Source organism: Arachis ipaensis, chromosome B06 (assembly GCF_000816755.2).
Source record: "Arachis ipaensis cultivar K30076 chromosome B06, Araip1.1, whole genome shotgun sequence".
Taxonomy (NCBI): domain Eukaryota; kingdom Viridiplantae; phylum Streptophyta; class Magnoliopsida; order Fabales; family Fabaceae; genus Arachis; species Arachis ipaensis.
The window spans coordinates 133,464,832-133,483,516 of NC_029790.2; the positions used below are offsets into that span (position 1 = coordinate 133,464,832).

Below are 18,685 nucleotides of genomic sequence, written 5' to 3' on the forward strand. Positions count from 1 at the left end.
AAAATCAATTCTATTTTAAATTATCATCAAGTTATATAATAATGTTGTATATTTTTTGTAACTCACGGGTAGGGTCGGGTACCCGCGGATTAAGAGCGGATAAAATGTGGAATATTCAGATGATAAAATGTGTTATATTAATATTTAATTTGTTGCATTTTAAATCAAAATTCTTAAATATTTATAGACGAAATGCATAAAAAAAAAATTATAGATATCAAAATAAAGTTATGACATGCTTATGCTGGTTCGTTATAATGAAAACACAGAATCTAGAACACTCTGTTTTCCCCTGCTTCATATGTTATAGTTATCAAGTAATGACTAATGAGTACTATAATATAAGGACAATTCTATTATGTCTACAAATAAAGTTTTGTCCTCCGCACCATTGAATTTTCATATCGAAAGAATACACTACTAAAAGTTGTTACAAAAGAAAAAAAAAATGATTCCACCACTAAAGTATCTATTTGTTGTAGTAGCCATACCCTTTTTGTTATCATTACCCCATTTTCATCTTGAAGCTTATGGAGATCCATCAAATGATGTCCCTTCATCACCAAATTCTTGTTTGAATCGCCTCCATGTCAACAACAATCTCCACCGAACCCTACTTATGGAGCTCGACATCTTCCGGCTACTCTATATATGGTGCACCACCACCACCCGAGAAAGGAGGACAGAGTAATAAATGTCTTTCTTGTTCTGGTGGTGGGGGTGGCGGTGTTGAGTGCTGTACCCAACCACCTGCTCCCTATTACTATACTTAGAATGGTCCTCCAAATGCTTATGCTCCTCCATATGCCTATGGTGGTTATGCACCTCCAAATCCTTACACCTACGTGCCTTATAACGATAAAGGTTTTGCTTCAACTCTTGTTGTGCCGATTCAACTTCTCTTGATCATGATGATGTTCTCTTCTCTCATTTTTGTCTTCTAAAATTTGGCTTGTTTATTTATTTTTTATTGTCCTTTTTAATTAAGTTGTATAAGAAATAAAAATCAATGATCATTTTGAATTGGACATGTGTACTAATAATGCTTATATAACAAGATGTTGTCAATATTTTGTAGTTTAATTTTGTATGTGAATGTTAATTAAATTATATCATCGATCTTTTGTGCACAAATTGATACTTGAATTAACTGAATGAAGTTATGAGAAAGATTCTCCATCAGTTAACTCTTTTACTTTATGATGAAATGCAACATAGTCATCAATTTTCCAAGTATATTGGTGGGACTCGTGGCTCTTGTTTGTTGATAGCCAAGCTTTATGTTTATGAACTTCACTACATTATTCTGTTTGTTATTATTATTATTTTGCCGTCGGTCAAACGGAAGCGCAAAACCGATGACTAAGTATATCAATAAGAAATTAGAAATCTAATCTAAATATGTAAATGAATTTGAGCTACTACCACTCAGTACTGAGTAGTTGCTAGTCAGTGTATAAGGTAACTGACTTCTGGCTTTACTCACAAGTAATGTTTCAAGGATTAATCTTTTAACTTCTACTGGAATGTTTTTGTTTAGAGATTTTTTCCTACTTACACTTGTATTATTATTTGTCCCTGTCTTCCTGAGTTTCTTTATAAACAAGAAACTACCTGAAAATGAATGGGCATATGCATGCCTGAAGATTCAAGAATGGGAAAAACAAAATCTGAAGATTAAATTACAAAGAATGTGTTTAACCAACACTAAAACAAATTATTCATCTTCTGAATCCGAAACCTCATCCTCACACAACTCATCACTCGATTCAACCTCTTCAGAATCCTCTCCTCCATGAGCATGAGGATCGGCCTCCTCTACTAGGGCGCCTTTGGCCCGATAGAGAAGGCCGGTTCTCATGACATGGTAGAACTTGTCTCTATGGCGAGCAAGTGGATGAGGATCCACAAGCTTGCCACTCTGATAGGCTTCTCTGAGAGTGACAGTAGTAGTCTTACACTTGAGAGACAAGTAAAAGATGCCAGGGTAGCGAGTGAAAATCCTTGTAAACTTATGCGGAAGACTCAACTCTTGTCTCAAACTGCGAAGGTAGTTCCTCTTTGTTTTCTTATGAATACTCAAACTCAGAAACTCGTGCAGAACTCCAACAACCCTCTTCTCCATCAGATCACTTTCAGGATCAATTTTACTGCAATCTGCATACGGAGATATGTATGGAAGCTTCTCGAACTCTTCCATCCAACTCCTAACCTTTTTCTGAGATCCGTAACCTCTCGGGAACCTCATCGGAAATACTAATGCCGCTTTTCCTCTCTTCGATTCTCTGCACTCATTCATCTTCTGTAATGCTGAAACCGCCAGATCTTCCCGCCATTGCGATATTTTCAGTCCGCTCACGCCGTTAGGGTACTTTACCAGCTGGAACTGTTCGGGGAATTTGAGGATTAGGGTTTTCTCGAAGCAATCGGGGAGGCCGAGGTCCCATTTCAGAGGCTGGAGTGCGTGCAGCGGCGCCGTTTTGGTTCTCATCATCATCAGCACCTTCAAGAGCCTCTCCACGGCGTCGTTTTCGTGGCTCTGGTGGATTTCTTCTTCGAGCGAATCGAGGAGCTTTGCGGTGTCGGTGAGGCGGAAGCAGGGGAGGGATGGCCAGCGAGGGTGCGGGAACTCCTCGAAGAGGGAAGGATAGCGGCGGAGGAAACGGAGGACGGGGACTGTCAGCCCGAGGAGCTTCTGCCAGTCGGCGACGGACTTCGCCGTCAGGAATCCGGCGGAGGAGCGCTTCACGGCGTCCTTGAGGAGGCAAGCGGCTTTTAGATCGGTTTCTTTGTCGATGATGTGGTCGAGGCTTCGGTTCTTCACCCACTTGAGCCGCACCTTCACTATGCTCCGCCGCCATTGCTGCTGGTGGTGGTGGCAGAGCTTGAGAAATTGAAAAACGCAATTTTTGTCTCCGAAATGGTTCATGCTTGCAGGGAAACGCTTCTGGAGGTAATAATTTACAAAAAACCCAATATAACCCTAGCACTCCTGTTTTTGTTATGGTTTTTTCTCGGTGGCGATTTTTTTGGGGGGAGGGGGAGGTGGGGCGCCGGGCACGGGGGATGATGCTCATAATCTTGCTTTAAGCATAATTGGCTAGTGAGTGTGATCAGAGAAAGATAATGGGCCAACGTTTATGGACTGGAGTCCAAAAAAAAAACACTTGTAAATGGCTCTTTGGTGAAAACCTAAGAATAAGTAACATTGCACCATTGTGAAGATATTTTTACTTGTTAAAAATGCAGACTGTTATCTAGTCGCACAACATTTTTACAAGAATTCGTCCGCAAAATAATAAGTGTTTTTTGGTTTCTAAAATAGTGAACAAAATTTATACATAAGCTATAGAGTAATTCTAGGCCTATCAAATTGAACTGTAGAACAGCAATAGAGGATCTGTTAAAGGCCCAACAGAGGTGTCAAGTATGATCCAAGTCTTTTATGGTCCTACAAACAAAAAAATCAAATTGAAACAAAAAACGAGAAGTTTGTAACACACCCTGTCACAGAAATGGGTTCTTTGATGATAGTTTTGACTATTGAGACGCATAAAACTATAAAAGTCTCTGCACTTTTGAAAGAAGCAGATCCAGTTTTAACTATGCTTATGTTAAGAATGATGTCTAATTTTTTAGAGATAAGCGATCCTTGTTTTTATCATTAAAAAAAAAAAAAGGGATCCTTGTTTTTTTCGGTGAATAAACAATGTTCTCACCAAAAGCCTCGTGAGATACTTATGTCAGTATTTAGTCATTCTGGTTGTCTTTTTCCAAAATTTTAACGAGTTTCTTTCGCAATAATATCTTGTATGAGATATCCCCTTTTTTTCAGAAAGCCATAATAGTCATTTGAAAAGAGAAATAGACTATGAGACCTTTATATCTCTAACTAACAAAAGAACATGTTCCCTTTTTTCTGTTGGATAATCCAGCATGGTCAATATTCTCTTACCCTTGATGCATTGCATGCTTCATCACCTCTTTTCTGTATCGCATAGCATAAGAATAATAACATCATCAATCAAATTAAAGGACGCGGTGAAGATCAGATGAGATGAGGGGTGATCCCTTGCTTGTAGCAAGCGTTCACCAAGAATGCCATTGTCTTTTCATGTCTCCTTTTTTCTTTCTTCTTTTTTTTTTCTTGAAATGGTTCAAACAGAAGGAATACACATGCACTTTCACAGTTCACTCACTCAAACTCAAGCATAATAAACAAAATAAGCATAATTCTTCTGACAAGTGACAAGATATGTCTTTGCAAGAGTCACTCACGTTCACGAAGGATATCTCACACAGATTCTCGTTGGTGTTCCCAGAAGAAATTCAAAACTCTTTTGTGTGTGTCCCATTCCTCTGTTTTCTGAAGGCACCTCATGTTTGAAATGACAAGACAAGATTGTTCCTATTTTCCCAAACTCTATAAACAAAAGATCATAAAAATATTTGTTCAACCATAGACCAAAGTCACCCCCATCATTACCCCCTCATGCCCCAACATATAGCTGCGAAAAATCCTCTCTCTGTAGTCCTTTCAATCTTCTGCATAAATGCAGTACCCTCTTCATGTTCTGTACATTAATACGGTAAGAGATGATCATCTACCCTCACAGTATTCTTCTCATAAATAGGTACGAAGGAGCCAATAACAGTTTGTTAGTTGGCTTATGCCCCCACCACACTGCTTAGGCTGAATTTAGAGATTGCTTCAAAAATGAAATAGAAAGATGATAGATGACACAAATTTATTTGAAGAGATATATAAGAGAGAGTGGATCAAATAGACGTTCATTGCCTTTTTCTGTTCATTCCAAAATATTGGGACAGTGGTCAGTGGGGGACCGTTTGGACATATTTTCTGTGTCCCGAATCAATCACCGTACAGGCCTTAGAGATATGGGACAGACATTCACAGAGGTTTAGGTTCATTTGACATGATCAGCTTTCTTCTTCACTCTATGGCTAGTAGCTTAATATGTATCTACATTGCTATAAAAAGCAAGAAGTAGAACAATCTTTATGCTCATCCGGGCATGCATGCATTACTTTAGAAAAGTAATGATGACTTAAAAGAATGGGTTGAAGAACTACCACTTTTTGGTGGCATATGGGGAGAAGTCCAGGCAAAAGTTTTGCTTCTTATGTTCCAGTTCATAAGTATTTCAATTCAGTTTTATTAGTTATTTGCATCTTTTTGTAAGGTGAGTATGAAAATGGATTAATATTATTATTGATAGATGATTTTAGTTCATCTAAATAATTGTCTTATTTTTCTGTGTGTTTCTTCTTGCTACTGATGTAAATCAAAAGGATTTGCATATATATTTTCTTCTCTTATTTTTCATGTTTTGTTTTGCACCATGCCAACAAATCCAATCAGAAAAAAAAAAAGTTCTACTTCTTAAAAAAGGGTTCTGCTTCAAATTGGATGGAAATATTACCATACGTATCATATCGACTATTAAACATATATATTGGTCACTATGGGAAATATGCTAATGTGTTTCCAAAAAAAAAAGTATGTTTAAGAATAAGACAATAAGTCATTAATATGACAAGAAAATATTTAATTTCTATAAATAATATCCCATGCAAAATAATTTCATTAAATAAGAATGATACCCGGTCTTGAATACCATTTAGGAAAAGAAATAAACCACCACTCGCTCAAGTTAATTTTTGAGGGGAAATTATATATAATTGCTATCTTCCCTTCCACTTCTCTATCATCATTCATCATCTCAACCCAAGTATTTCTTTTTGGTCGCTCTTGCTCCAACTATGTATCCCGCATGTATGGTAAGTGATCTATAAACATTCAAATATTTAGTTTAATTTCTTTTATCTTGCTATTGGTCTCTCAATTTCTTTTTCTTCTATTTGATGCTAATAACTAGTTATTGTTTGATCTTGTAAGCTGCAAATTGAATTGTTGGAATAGTGTTACCTAGACAATGTAGAATTCACACTCCATTTAATGGGTGGGGTTCCAATAACATTTCTTGTGACAAATAATATTGTATTGTAGATGAGTCAAGGTTACTGTTGCCATGAGGGTTCATATCCTTACCCGTCATGTTATTGTGAACATCAGCAACACTATATAATCGACAACAACAATAACTATGTGGAAAGAAACCCTTACCCTTTTGACGGTTCATGTTTTGATGCAAGATTAAGGAGGCCTTATTATCCCTATTATTACCATAATTCTCGAAATTATGGTATTCAGGGAAGAGTGGATCCTTATGCAAGCTATGGAACACACTACTTTGAGTCTCCACTTTTGGCGTACTCTCAACCATTGCCACCACCACACAAGCATCCATTTCATGATCTAGAATCCATGTGCACAATTATGTGATCTTAGCTAGTTAGAAGCATCATTGAGTCGAGAATTTTTTTTTTTTTGGGTGGGCTTAGAAACATTTTTTAGTTTAATGTTAACGTATCTTATCTTATCATATCATATTTTATGAGGTGGTGATGCGATATCACTTCCATTTGGAAGTCTGTAATCTAATTTATTGAAATCTTTTGTTCCTTTTTGGTGATACCACATACAACTTTACGGGGAATTATGTATCTGATATAAAAGAAAGTAAAAACTCAGGTGAAGTCGACTTCACGTGAAGTTGATACCTGAGAGTCGTCAGATGAAAATTTAGTCAAATCATTTAACGGCTTTCAGGTATCAACTTCATGTGAAGTCGACTGCACCTGAGTTTCCACCATAAAAGAATATTTTCAAATTGTCATTCTGTTTGTGCAAGTTTTGCCATATGAATGATGAGACATCTCGTTCATCTTTCACGGAATAAACTTTTTGTGCTTCACTCGGTGATTTCATCCATTTATTTAAAATTAAAAAATACAAAACAGAAAACAATATATAATACATATATATCTTGGAGAAGAAATTAATTCCCATAATGAAATAACAATTTTTGTTTTTGGTAAACTATCAGGGCCAGGGCCCAGAAAAGAGGACAAAATTCAAAAGAAGTAAAATTCTGCCCAAAAATTGAACTCTTTTCACAAACATCCAAAACACTTATGATATTCGTGAGGTACACTTTTAACTCCCCCAACCGCACGTCATGTTTTATCTTGTTAACCATAATGGGCAAATTAATGTCTTCTCTTTCATTGTTGGATAGTAAGCCCTTAAATGATGCACCTACCATAACCAATAGTACCTTATGAAAGAGAAGACATTGTGGCATAAAAAAATAATTTTTTAATAAAATAACTAAAAGATGACATTTTAATCCTTTAAAAATGATTCTGATTTTACAAAAAACATCATTTCATCACATTTGACAAGCAACTCAAGTATGTATTTAATTTTGATGTCTCAGTATAAAATCGTTTTACACGTACATTCAATCATATGACTTGACATTAGAAAAAATAACTACTTTTTACATTAACCGTGTAACTAATCATCCCAGAGACCAAATATAATTACACAATCAATATATCAAAATTAAACTCATTTATATATTTGGTCTACCTTTTATTGAAACATTTAGAAATTTAATTAGAAAATACATTAAAAAACAATAAAATTCAACCTCTAGACCCTTTTTCAACACACACAAAAAGTGACAAAAACAAATTCACATAGATAACAAAATCTCCTTTTTTAAATAGACTTATAAAATATCACGTTAAAATCTAGTCACTAGAGTTCTTTCAAATGTCTTTATATTTAGTGCATTTTATCAAACTAAAATTATCTTTAGAAAATCAAATGTCATTTTGTCAAAAATTAGATCTTTTGGAAACCAAAATGATAATTTACCCTTTCAGTTCAGTCCCCATGCCCATTTCAAACTTGTCAGTACAATTAGCCACGCACTTGATTAGCAAAACAACAGTTTTGAAGACATACGTAATATAATGCTGCATTATTAGCAGATATTTAAACCATAAACTCGGCAGTTAGTTGATGTGAAGGACTTAAAAGTGATTAGTTAATTGCTAGATCTATTAAGCCATTGGAGAATATAAGAAAGCTATAACTTTATAAAGAAAGAAAAAGGAAGGTAAAGGAGGAAATTCGTAAAAGGGGATAATAATAATAATAATAATTACTTTTTTTTTTATGAAACAAAGGTGACATAATACAAAGCAGATCATTGCAAGGAACCCCACATGGGAGATACCTGGGAAAAAGACAAAGGCCATGATCTACCACTCTTACAATATCTTGTCAACTAAATACTTGATTCTTTCAACCTTTTTGTTTAAGTGTATCTCTGGATCTGACCTACACAAATTGAGATCCATGATCAATTAAGAAAACCCTCAACATAACATGGCTCAAAGACATAAGATGGGGAAAATCCTTCATCACATGCAAAATTCTGCTTTGCTTTTGCAATTTGAACATATATTTATTTGTTTATATCTTTATGAAATTTTTATGGCATCAGTTCACATATATATTTAAGTATCTTATGATACACATTACAAAATTGATACACCATAATGCACAATATGACAATTATGCTTTAAATTAGGAAAGATAAAAACACAGGAAGGAAGGGAAGTAAGAAGAATGAATTATCAAGGGAATGAGGAGTAATAGTACCTTATGAGTCAACGCCTAGATCTATTCTTGCAGCAGCGGAACTCAGCTAAGAGAGCTATATGATCCGAGGACCATTCTGGAGAAGGAAGTGCGGTATCTTTCCTCAAACTCTCCTCATCCAATAGCTCCAATAGTGACTCCACAACCAATGAATCCGCTGAAAAGAAAACAAAAATGATAATGCGTCACAATAAGAAACCATGATGTTAGGTTTATAAATCATATACCGCAAGAAAGCTTACCTGTATAAAATATATAATCTAGAGAGCCAATAAAATCTCTAGTGACATTTGTGAATAAAGGTTCATTTGTTGTGCTGTCAAGTCTACGTTTATGCTGTTCATAACCAAGACCCATTGTCCTTGCAAAGGATGAATATGCACTGACCTGAAATTCAAAGTAAGATGAGTCAGGAAGAAAAAACAGGGCGGAATTTATAGAACCAACGTGAGAGACCATACTACTTCATAGGTTCTGTACCTAACAACAAAGAAAAAACCAACAAAATAAAAAGAATTACATTATGGATTGTACTTGAATGAATGAATACATTACCAGTGGCAACTGGTGAACCAACTTGCTGTGAGGGCGCAAAATATTAAGTGGGTCAACGGCTAAATCGGGATGTGAAGGATCTACCTTCCCCATTGCAAGAAGTGCATGGGGAGCACTACAACAAAGTATGAATACAACTTAGAAACAAATTACACATAATGATAAAAAAATTCCCTTGTGGAGCAAAAATGCATTGAAATTAAGCATAAAGAGAGGGAATCCAACCTTCCTGGAACTGAGTTGAAGTCTCCACAAACCAACATTGGAATGTCTGCACTAGCAGCTATTTTCTCCAATCCTTTTAACAGTGTATGCACCTAACGGAGGGAGGAAGAAAATTTTTAACCATTACACTCATCATAAACACAATGTAAAACATGAACGTTTGAAGGGAATGCCTTACCTGCCAGAGCTTGACATCCTTTAAATCTTGCTGCACATTTACATGAGTATTTGCCTAGCATCCATAAGAAATTATATTTTAGCAATAGCAATTATTTTGATAAAAATTGTATTTTGAATTCAAACCTAAGCAAGAAAAGTAAGGCAGACAATACCATCTCTTTCTTAAAGGAATAATAATTCACCCTTAAACAAAATTCATTTAAAAGAGAATCAACAAAATTTTGAAGCCAAACATTTATGCCAGTCTTTCAATGAGACTAGAGTTTATTTAGAGAAAAAAAGTAAACACCTCAGCATCTGCCTAATCCACAGTTCTTGAACCAGCCTAAAAGGTAAAAACACATAGCTAAGAAAATAGGCCATCAAAAATCAAAGTGGAAGCTGATTGAGAAAGGAAACATGCTTAAATGAAACAAACAAATTTCCAACACATATTACCATCCTTAATAATAATGGAATACTAAGAAGAAAATCAAGTGGAAAAAGCTGCTTCAGAAGGAGCATGCTTAAAAGACACAAACATGCCTAACATATATTGGGATGACCACTCTGACTAAAATGGAATATTAAGAAGAATAATTCCACAGAGCAGATTCTAGATGCATCAAGGACCAAAAGGGAAGAGACAACCACCTAAGTGATCAAGGAACATGAATAAATCAAAAAATAGAAAAAACATACCACACATAGAAGCTGCCTTTTTCCTGGATTATCAACAGGTTGATTGTTAACCTTTGCCTCTAGAACAACTATTAGTGCAACATTATCCTAAAAGACAAAATGGAAACTCGGTAAGCATCATTTCTATGAGATACTATTACTATCTTCGGCATACAAAAGGTGACAAGTTATGTTCAACAAGTCACCTTAACAAGCCGATTCAAGGCAGTTTTCCTCTGGGTGGTGGGGATCATGGCATCTGTTAATGACTGTGCAGCCTTATTAAATTCAACCTGTGTGCATATATCACTGAGTTGAGTATAAAATTATTGGAAACACTACAAAGTACACATAAAATAATCCCTAACCTCATATTTCTTCACATGTGAAAATCTGTCTCTACGAAAAAATGTTGCACAACCATCAATTTTATTGTTGCTATCATTGTATACCTGCAAGTTCACAAAGCATAATTAAACATTCGAAACGAATTTAAAAATTCTGTCAAAACAAACTAAAACACGGCAACCACCTCATTTGTTTTTCTCTTGTAAAGACCATAATAGCCATGTTTATCCAGTTCTGGGGAAAAAAATTCCTCATAATGGTCACTTTGAACCTGCAACAGTACAATAAAACAAATAGTACTTTATTCAAAACAATTTTTAAAAAAATAAAATTAGAAATAAATTTAGAAAAACAGATGTCATTAAAGATCAGTATAGATAACAGCCAAAAGCAGATGAACATACCTCCTGCAGACAAATAATATCTGCACGGTAACCAACTATTTCTCGTAACAAATTTTGCCGGCGATATGGCCACGAAAGAGCCCATGAAGGGCAATAATTGTAAAGATCGCTTGAGGCATATGCATCAGATAATATGTTATATGATAGAACTGTAAAAGATCCTGAAGATGTTATACGCCCATCAGCATCTAAATGCCCCATCGGATCAACAGGTATCATTCGTCGTGGGCTAGGCACTCAAACTTCAGGACATGACCAATGTCATCGGCAGTAGGGGTGTATGTCTTAGAGCGTCCAACTTCAAACCACGTTTCACCACCGCTTCGCTGTGTAACTGCTGCCGGATACAATGGTGCAGATCCATTTGTCAAGCTAGCACTTGATGCAGAGGCAGATAAGCTAGTATTTGATGATCCAGAGCCAGAATTATTAAAACGCCCAAATAACTCCTCCTCTTCATTTCCATTTTCATTGATTGCACTTGCAGCACGGTCATGTAAGACACGATGATGTTGCCATGCATCTGAAAAACACTTTGATGTGCAATGGTAACTCTTGGCAACAGGTATTTTGGCCTTAACACAACCTAGACACTGCAGGGTGGCTTGCTCTGATGGGTGTATGCTACAAACAGCAACCTTTTTATCACTTTGTACACGATACCTGCCATAAGAAATGTCGAAATGATCATGTCAAAAAACAGAGCAACTATTTGGAGAATCACCTTTGTAAAAAAACTATGTATAGAAGAATACTATTAAGACGTAGAGATTACTTTTGGTGATAAACAAAGTGACACCATAAACATTCTTGCAAATCATAAATTAAAAGAACACTTAACATTTTTCTTGCATTTGAGGCAACAGTAAACAGCTCCCCATTGTAAAAACTGAAAGTGATGGTCACATTCTCCTTAAAAAATGCATTTTGCATGCCAATTTTCCACAAAAATTAACACTAAACTAGATTTGTTTAAGAAATAACTAAACATCAGCACAAACTATCAAAGAAATCATTTGCAATACCTAACATAAAATTTGGTATTTATGTTGAGCTTTTCATTACATCTAGAACCTATATGCTATATTTACTAGTAAATGAACTCGTTAAAATACCTTTAAGTGACTAACATAAACATATGCACTTAAAATCTCAAACATCACAATGATACACTGGAAGACAAATCCACAGTCCTGTATTAGAGATTATGAAACAAAATCTAAATGTAGTGATTTGTTGAGAACATATCACAATGTAACAAAGTTGAAGTCCCAGGTTCCCTATATATCTATATAATTTTGTGCAGGCCAATACTGTCTAGAGGACTAGCTGACAAGGGCATAGATGCAAATACCCAAGGAGCCATATATGACTACATCATGCAGTACAGGAATGGCGTAGCAATATCAGAACAAATTCTTTGGACAGCCAGACAGGCATCTGTGAGCACCACAGCACAATCATAAAAATTTCTTTTGATACTGCACCCAATTCTCTAAGCACTACATACTTCAGTCAATTCATATTGTGCTGAACAGGTTTTGTACTACTATTATTATTTCTGTTTCTTAACTTTTGTTTAAAATGAAAACAACAATACTTACATGAAGATATAATAAAAAAGAAGCAAAAATGATATCAACTAATGGTGAAACCAAACAATATGAAATCCCGCTTAATAAGAGTAATCCGACTGCTTTCTACATAAAATGAACTTTCAATTCATATTATCAGAAAAGAATACACAATATATGAAACAAGCCAAGACCTAGGAGCAAACACTATCTCCAGATAACCAAAGTAAACAAGCAGATAAAGTAATCCTCCGACACGCACAATGAAGCTCAAATACCCACATTACACATGTATACGCAACTACCCCCAAAGTCATCAAAAGCAAAGGCAATTCAAATAGCACCCAGAAAAGGTCAAATTTTTGTAGAAAAGGAAGAGGGGGGAGGGGAAGAAGCTGCAAATAGGGGCAGTGCACTAACCACTTGTAACGCAAGAAATGGCCATCTAAGGGATTGGTCTCGGAAACATCATCCGTGGTAACGGTCTTGTCTGGGCGGCGGAGGAGCACGTAAGGCGTGAGCTCACATCCTACAATGGGAATATCGGAAGGGAGGTGCACTCGCAGCACGCTCAGCATGCTTCACTCTTTGACCCTATCAACACCAATGTTCTTCTTCTTCTCCTGCTGCTACTGTTGCTGCTTCTGACGCTACCGCCCGTAACTGTATCTGTAACTGTAACTGTAATACGACGTTTGCAGGGGCAGATACCTGACGGATCCGCCATTTACATGGCTCGAGTACCCGCCAGCCTTGACGGAGGCCCAATCCGAAGAAACCCTAGGCGGAAAATTAGGAGATCTTACGAGAATAGGAGATTGGAGAGGGGAATCGATGAGGGGAGAGAGAAAGTGTGGGTTTTAGAGAGAGAAAGAGAAGAGAGATCGAAGATTAGGGTTTTACTGAGGGAGGATGTGGAGGGAACAGTGGAAGTAATCGCAAAATGGGTTCGAGTTTGTGTCTTGTCGAGTTGTCTTCTGCCTTTGGGGGGAAACACTTAGACAAGAGAGAGAAACTGAGAAAGATACCATTATTCTTTTTTATATCAAAAAATAGGAAATATATATTATCACTTTTTAATTAATAACCTTATTTTCTTGCCATGTTATTAGTGTAAAAAATTTTATACGTGCATCCAATTATATAATATTATATCAGTAAAAATAACTACTTTTCACATTGACGTAAATGATCATAAAAAAACATATAATTACACAACTGTATAAAACATTTTATATTATCAGTGCATTAAATTAAACTCTATTATTACATGTTAAAAATTATGAAAGGATTAGTTGCCATTTTTAAATTTTAACTAATATTTCAACTAATAATGTTCTAAGGAGCAAAATTTATGTGTTTGTAAATATCCCTTATCAAGAGTAAGGTATATCGCGCACCAAACGATATCAATCATCCACGTTAGTATCACTAATCATGAGTGGGGATAGAACATTGGTACTTATAAAATGAATATTGTTACTCCCATCTTACTATCATACCATCATTACAATCTTCACTGCTTACTTAACGAGTGTTTAATATCACTATCTGAAAGTGATCAAAGATTAACAGTTGTAATAATTACCAGAAGAAACAGGTCAATATAAAATTAACTACAATACTATTACGTTCGTTTTCTTTATTCCTTTTCAACGAGCAGTTAATGTTACAGGGGACATGCACTACAAGCCGATAGAAATAAAGTGCAAAAGAGTTTCAGAGTTGAACTAGAAGAACCCCCTCCTTCACTTGGTGGAATTTTTAACCAGTGCAATAATTATATTCACACGTCGTTGATGGTATCATGAGGTTCATTCCGACTTCGTTAGTTCGTTCATCATCAGAGTATCTTTGAAATATCGTCTATACTTTATTGGATCTTTGGCCATTAATACATGAGCAATAATAGTAGTAATCTCTTTACAATTATACTATGGCACAAACTTTAATTTTCAATACTCAAGTACCTATGTACAACTTGAAATAACTTGCATAAAATCAAATTAACTAAATAGTAATACGATAAAAGTTTAACACAATTATATATTTATATGCTGCCAAGTGAGCAGAAGAAATTGACTTTTGTACTTAATATCCATAATCTCAACAAAATATAATAAAAATAGAAGAGAGAGCTTTGTGTCTACATGACAATGCATTATCAACTGTCAATTTATAACTCTTTACATTAACAATGGACAGAAATTAAATAATAGAAATGCATCATTACAGTTACATCATTCTAATTTAAGAAAATGCTGATGATATTCTTGCAAATAATTTGTATTTGCTATCTACCAGAAATTATGAGGTAGAGCCGAAAACCTACTATTCCATTAATTATGCCCATGCTAGGCAACTCACCTCGTATGTGACAAAATTCACAAACTTAAATCAATACGCCATCCTAAACTAGTAAACTTTCAGGTTAGCAAATGAGATAAACAGTTTTCAAGATATATTATAATTTAATGGAGACAGATATCTATAAGCCCTGGACTCAGCACTCAGCTGTCACTTGATCAGAAGGACTTCAAGAATGGAAAGATTGATTAGTTAGTTGAGTTTTAGATGTATAAAGCCCGTGGGAAAATAAGAAAGCTTTCACTTTATAAAAAATATATATATTAGGGAAGAGGAGGGTGAAGTAAGCAAATCAGTAAAAGGGATGATAAATTTTCTATGAAACAAAGGTAGCATGATACAAAGCAGATCATTGCAAGGACCCCCACATGGGAGATACCTGGGAAAAAAGACAAAGGCCATGATCTACCACTCTTACAATATCTTGTCAACTAAATGCTTGATTCTTTCAACCTTTTTGTTTACGTATATCCGGATCCGACCTACAAAAATTGAGAGCCATCACCACAAAAAAAGTAGTAAAGCATAAAGACATAAAAAGGACCAAAACTCTACCCAATGTGGTAGTGGAACAAAACGATCAAAGACAAGAACGATTCAATGTGGGAATGGAAACAAGACACATCAAGGACGAGTACAGACACAATAAGATTGTAAAAATCATCAGTGAAACAGTCAAATCCTGGAGAAAAAAATATCAATGGCATATAAGATAGGGGAAATCCTTCATCACACCAAGAGATTACTCCAGCTGATAAAAGTCCTTCAACTTTTAAAGAGACTCAAACAAAACTGGTACATACCTATTGGGCTCAGTGTTCATATTTAACAAGAGGAGAAAACTTAAGAGATTGCCAGTCATTAAGGGTCTATCTATGTGGGAATTATGATAAAATGGAAGGAGAAGTTTTAGGTCTATGTCCCCTACTTAGCACGTCTCTCAACATCTAACAAAATTATTATTTTTAAAAAATTATGAATAAAATAAAATATATACACCAACACAAATCAAAACATAAGAGGGTGTAAAGGACAATTCATTTATCAAGGGAATAAGGAGTGATATTAGTAAATAGTACCTTATGAGTCAGCGCCTAGATCTATTTTTGCAGCAGCGGAACTCAGCTAACAGAGCTATATGATCTGAGGACCATTCGGGTGAAGGAAGAGCTGTATCCTTCCTCAAACTTTCCTCGTCCAATAGCTCCAACAACGACTCCACAACCAAGGAATCCGCTGAAAAAACAAATGATGTTACTTCACAAGCAAGAAACCAGGATGTTAGATTTATTAGTAAGATAATATGGCAAGATAGCTTACCTGTGTAGAATATGTAATCTAGAGATCCAATAAAATCTCTAGTGACATTGGTGAATAAAGGTTCATTTGTTGTGCTGTCCAATCTCCGTCTATGCTGCTCATACCCAACACCAATTGTTCTTGCAAAAGATGAATATGCACTGACCTAAAACAGAAAGGATGCCACACCCAAAAAGTTAAAGTTAATAAGAAAAGTTGACAAGGAAATACAGAATTAAAGCGAGAGAGATTATATATAACTTCAAATATACTTGAACGAATGCATTACCAGTGGCAATTGGTGAACCAACTTGGTACGAGGGTGCAATATAGTAAGTGGGTCAACAGCTAAATCAGGATGTGAAGGATCTACCTTTCCCATTGCAAGAAGAGAATGAGGAGCACTGCAGCAAAGTCAGAATAGCCCTTAGGAAAAAAATTACTGACACCGATAAAATGGCCCTTGAAGAACTTTATTGAACATTAAATGTAAAGGGAAGGAACCAAACCTTCCTGGAACTGAGTTAAAGTCTCCACAAACCAACATTGGAATGTCTGCACTGGCAGCGATTTTCTCCAATCCTTTTAAAAGTGTATGCACCTAAAAGAGAGGAAGAAATTATTAAAGATTGAGTTCGAAGTACACACTGTTTCCTATTCAATATGAACAAGTCAAAGCAATTACTAACCTGCCAGAGTTTGACATCCTTTAAATCGTCATGCACATTGACATGTGTATTTGCCTGAACTCCACAAATAAAAACTAAGATTTAGTAATAGCTATTAGATATTAGTTAAAAGAAATGAAGTTGAACATAAACCAACAGTAGTAAAGGTAGGGAAGGGGGAGGAAAAGCATATCTTTAATAAAGATAAATCCAGATAGTGATTTCAATAAAAAAAATTGAAACAAGACAATTATGTTGGTCATTTTTATATGAGGTTTCAGAGTTAATTCACGGGGAAAGAAAAAAAACACTAACACTACTGCGTCTACTGATGACAGACATCGTTTGGCTCACCAATCTTGTAAATTTAATAACCCCAATATGTTGAAAATATCCAAGAACCCATCTTGTTTGGCCAAGCCAAGGATACTATACTAAACCTCTTATTGTTAAGAAAATTTAGGTGAAATAATAACAGACCTTATTATAGAGAATTTCAATACAACTCAACTAGGTGTGACAAGGTGTTACAATGGTTTATTTATATGCTACCCAAATTTTTATTAACAGAGCCAAAATCCACGAGTAAAACAATAAACCATAAGAATAATGATTAAAAGAAAGAGGCCTTAAACATATATCAGGAATGATTAGCCTTAATAATAACTGAATACTAAGAACAAAAAAATGTCCATAGAGAAAAATTCAAAAAACAGCCCAATCATCAATTAAATATTGCAAGCATAACACAGAAATGGAAAACAATAAGAGAAATCCATGCACAATTTGTATAAGTAATATTGGCAACAAGAACCACAAAGGAGGACCCACGTAAGTGAGCAAGGGGGATGACTAAATCAAAGTAAGAAAAGCATACCACACAAAGAAGCTGTCTTTTCCCAGGATTGTCAACAGGCTGATTGTTTACCTTTGCTTCTAGTACAACTATTAGTGCAACATTATCCTAAAAGAAAAATAAAGGAAACTTGTTAAGCAACAGCTCTATTACAGATAATTTATTCATTCAAAGTATCATGTTTCATGCAATAAACAACCTTAACCAGCCGATTCAAGGCAGTTTTCCTCTGAGAGGTTGGAATCATTGCATCTGTTAATGACTGTGCAGCCTTATTAAATTCAACCTGCATGCAAGAAAACACCATTTTAAGTTGTATAGAAACTTAAGAGAAGTCTATACCCATAAAATAACTCCTCACCTCGTATTTTTTCACATGTGAAAATCTGTCTCTACGAAAAAATGTCGCACAACCATCAATTGTATTGGCATTACCAAGGAATACCTGCAAGACCCCCATCATCTCAGCTTAACAACAAAAGAAAAAACTTAAAATTATGTAAATAACGAAGTAAAGTTCAACAACAACCTCATTTGTTTTTTTCTTGTAAAGACCATAATAACCATGTTTATCCAGTTCAGGGGCAAAAAATTCCTCATAATGATCACTTTGAACCTGTGGTTGACATAAAGAGCTATTTACTCAGAACCATTCAACGAATAAAAAGTTTAAAAAACATTAAAAAAAATCATCATCGCATCTAACAGCACATGAACATACCTCCTGAAGACAAATAATATCAGCACGGTAACCAACTATTTCTCGTAACAAATTTTGCCTGCGATAAGGCCACGAAAGAGCCCACGAAGGGCAGTAATTGTATAATTCACTTGAGGCATATGAATCAGACAATATGTTGTATGATAGAACCGTAAAAGATCCCGAAGATGTTATACGCCCTTCTGCATCTAAATGCCCCATCCCATCAACAGGTATCATTCGTCGT

General features: G+C 35.4%; 3 protein-coding genes across 3 annotated transcripts in view; all 3 read right to left on the reverse strand.

Moving 5' to 3' along the window:
* LOC107605519 (protein ROOT PRIMORDIUM DEFECTIVE 1-like) lies at positions 1,617–3,249 on the reverse strand. Its single transcript, XM_016307418.2, has one exon. It carries the CDS (start codon positions 2,927–2,929, stop codon positions 1,718–1,720), a length of 1,212 nt encoding a protein of 403 aa, XP_016162904.1. The 5' UTR covers positions 2,930–3,249; the 3' UTR covers positions 1,617–1,717.
* On the reverse strand, positions 8,061–13,561 carry LOC107605521 (carbon catabolite repressor protein 4 homolog 2-like). The gene is given in 13 exon segments (XM_016307420.2): positions 8,061–8,278; positions 8,603–8,759; positions 8,845–8,989; positions 9,158–9,272; positions 9,383–9,474; positions 9,561–9,614; positions 10,244–10,330; positions 10,429–10,515; positions 10,591–10,674; positions 10,755–10,841; positions 10,975–11,207; positions 11,210–11,637; positions 12,969–13,561. Coding segments are annotated over 12 exon segments (1,719 nt in total). The 5' UTR covers positions 13,127–13,561; the 3' UTR covers positions 8,061–8,278; positions 8,603–8,610.
* LOC107605520 (carbon catabolite repressor protein 4 homolog 1) overlaps positions 15,145–18,685 on the reverse strand; it is a gene marked incomplete in the record, with an annotated part of 5,149 nt that continues 1,608 nt past the window's right edge. The window contains 11 exon segments of the mRNA XM_016307419.2: positions 15,145–15,397; positions 15,995–16,151; positions 16,236–16,380; positions 16,504–16,618; positions 16,724–16,815; positions 16,904–16,957; positions 17,760–17,846; positions 17,938–18,024; positions 18,100–18,183; positions 18,268–18,354; positions 18,460–18,681. Coding sequence (XP_016162905.1) covers positions 16,003–16,151; positions 16,236–16,380; positions 16,504–16,618; positions 16,724–16,815; positions 16,904–16,957; positions 17,760–17,846; positions 17,938–18,024; positions 18,100–18,183; positions 18,268–18,354; positions 18,460–18,681 — 1,122 coding nt within the window.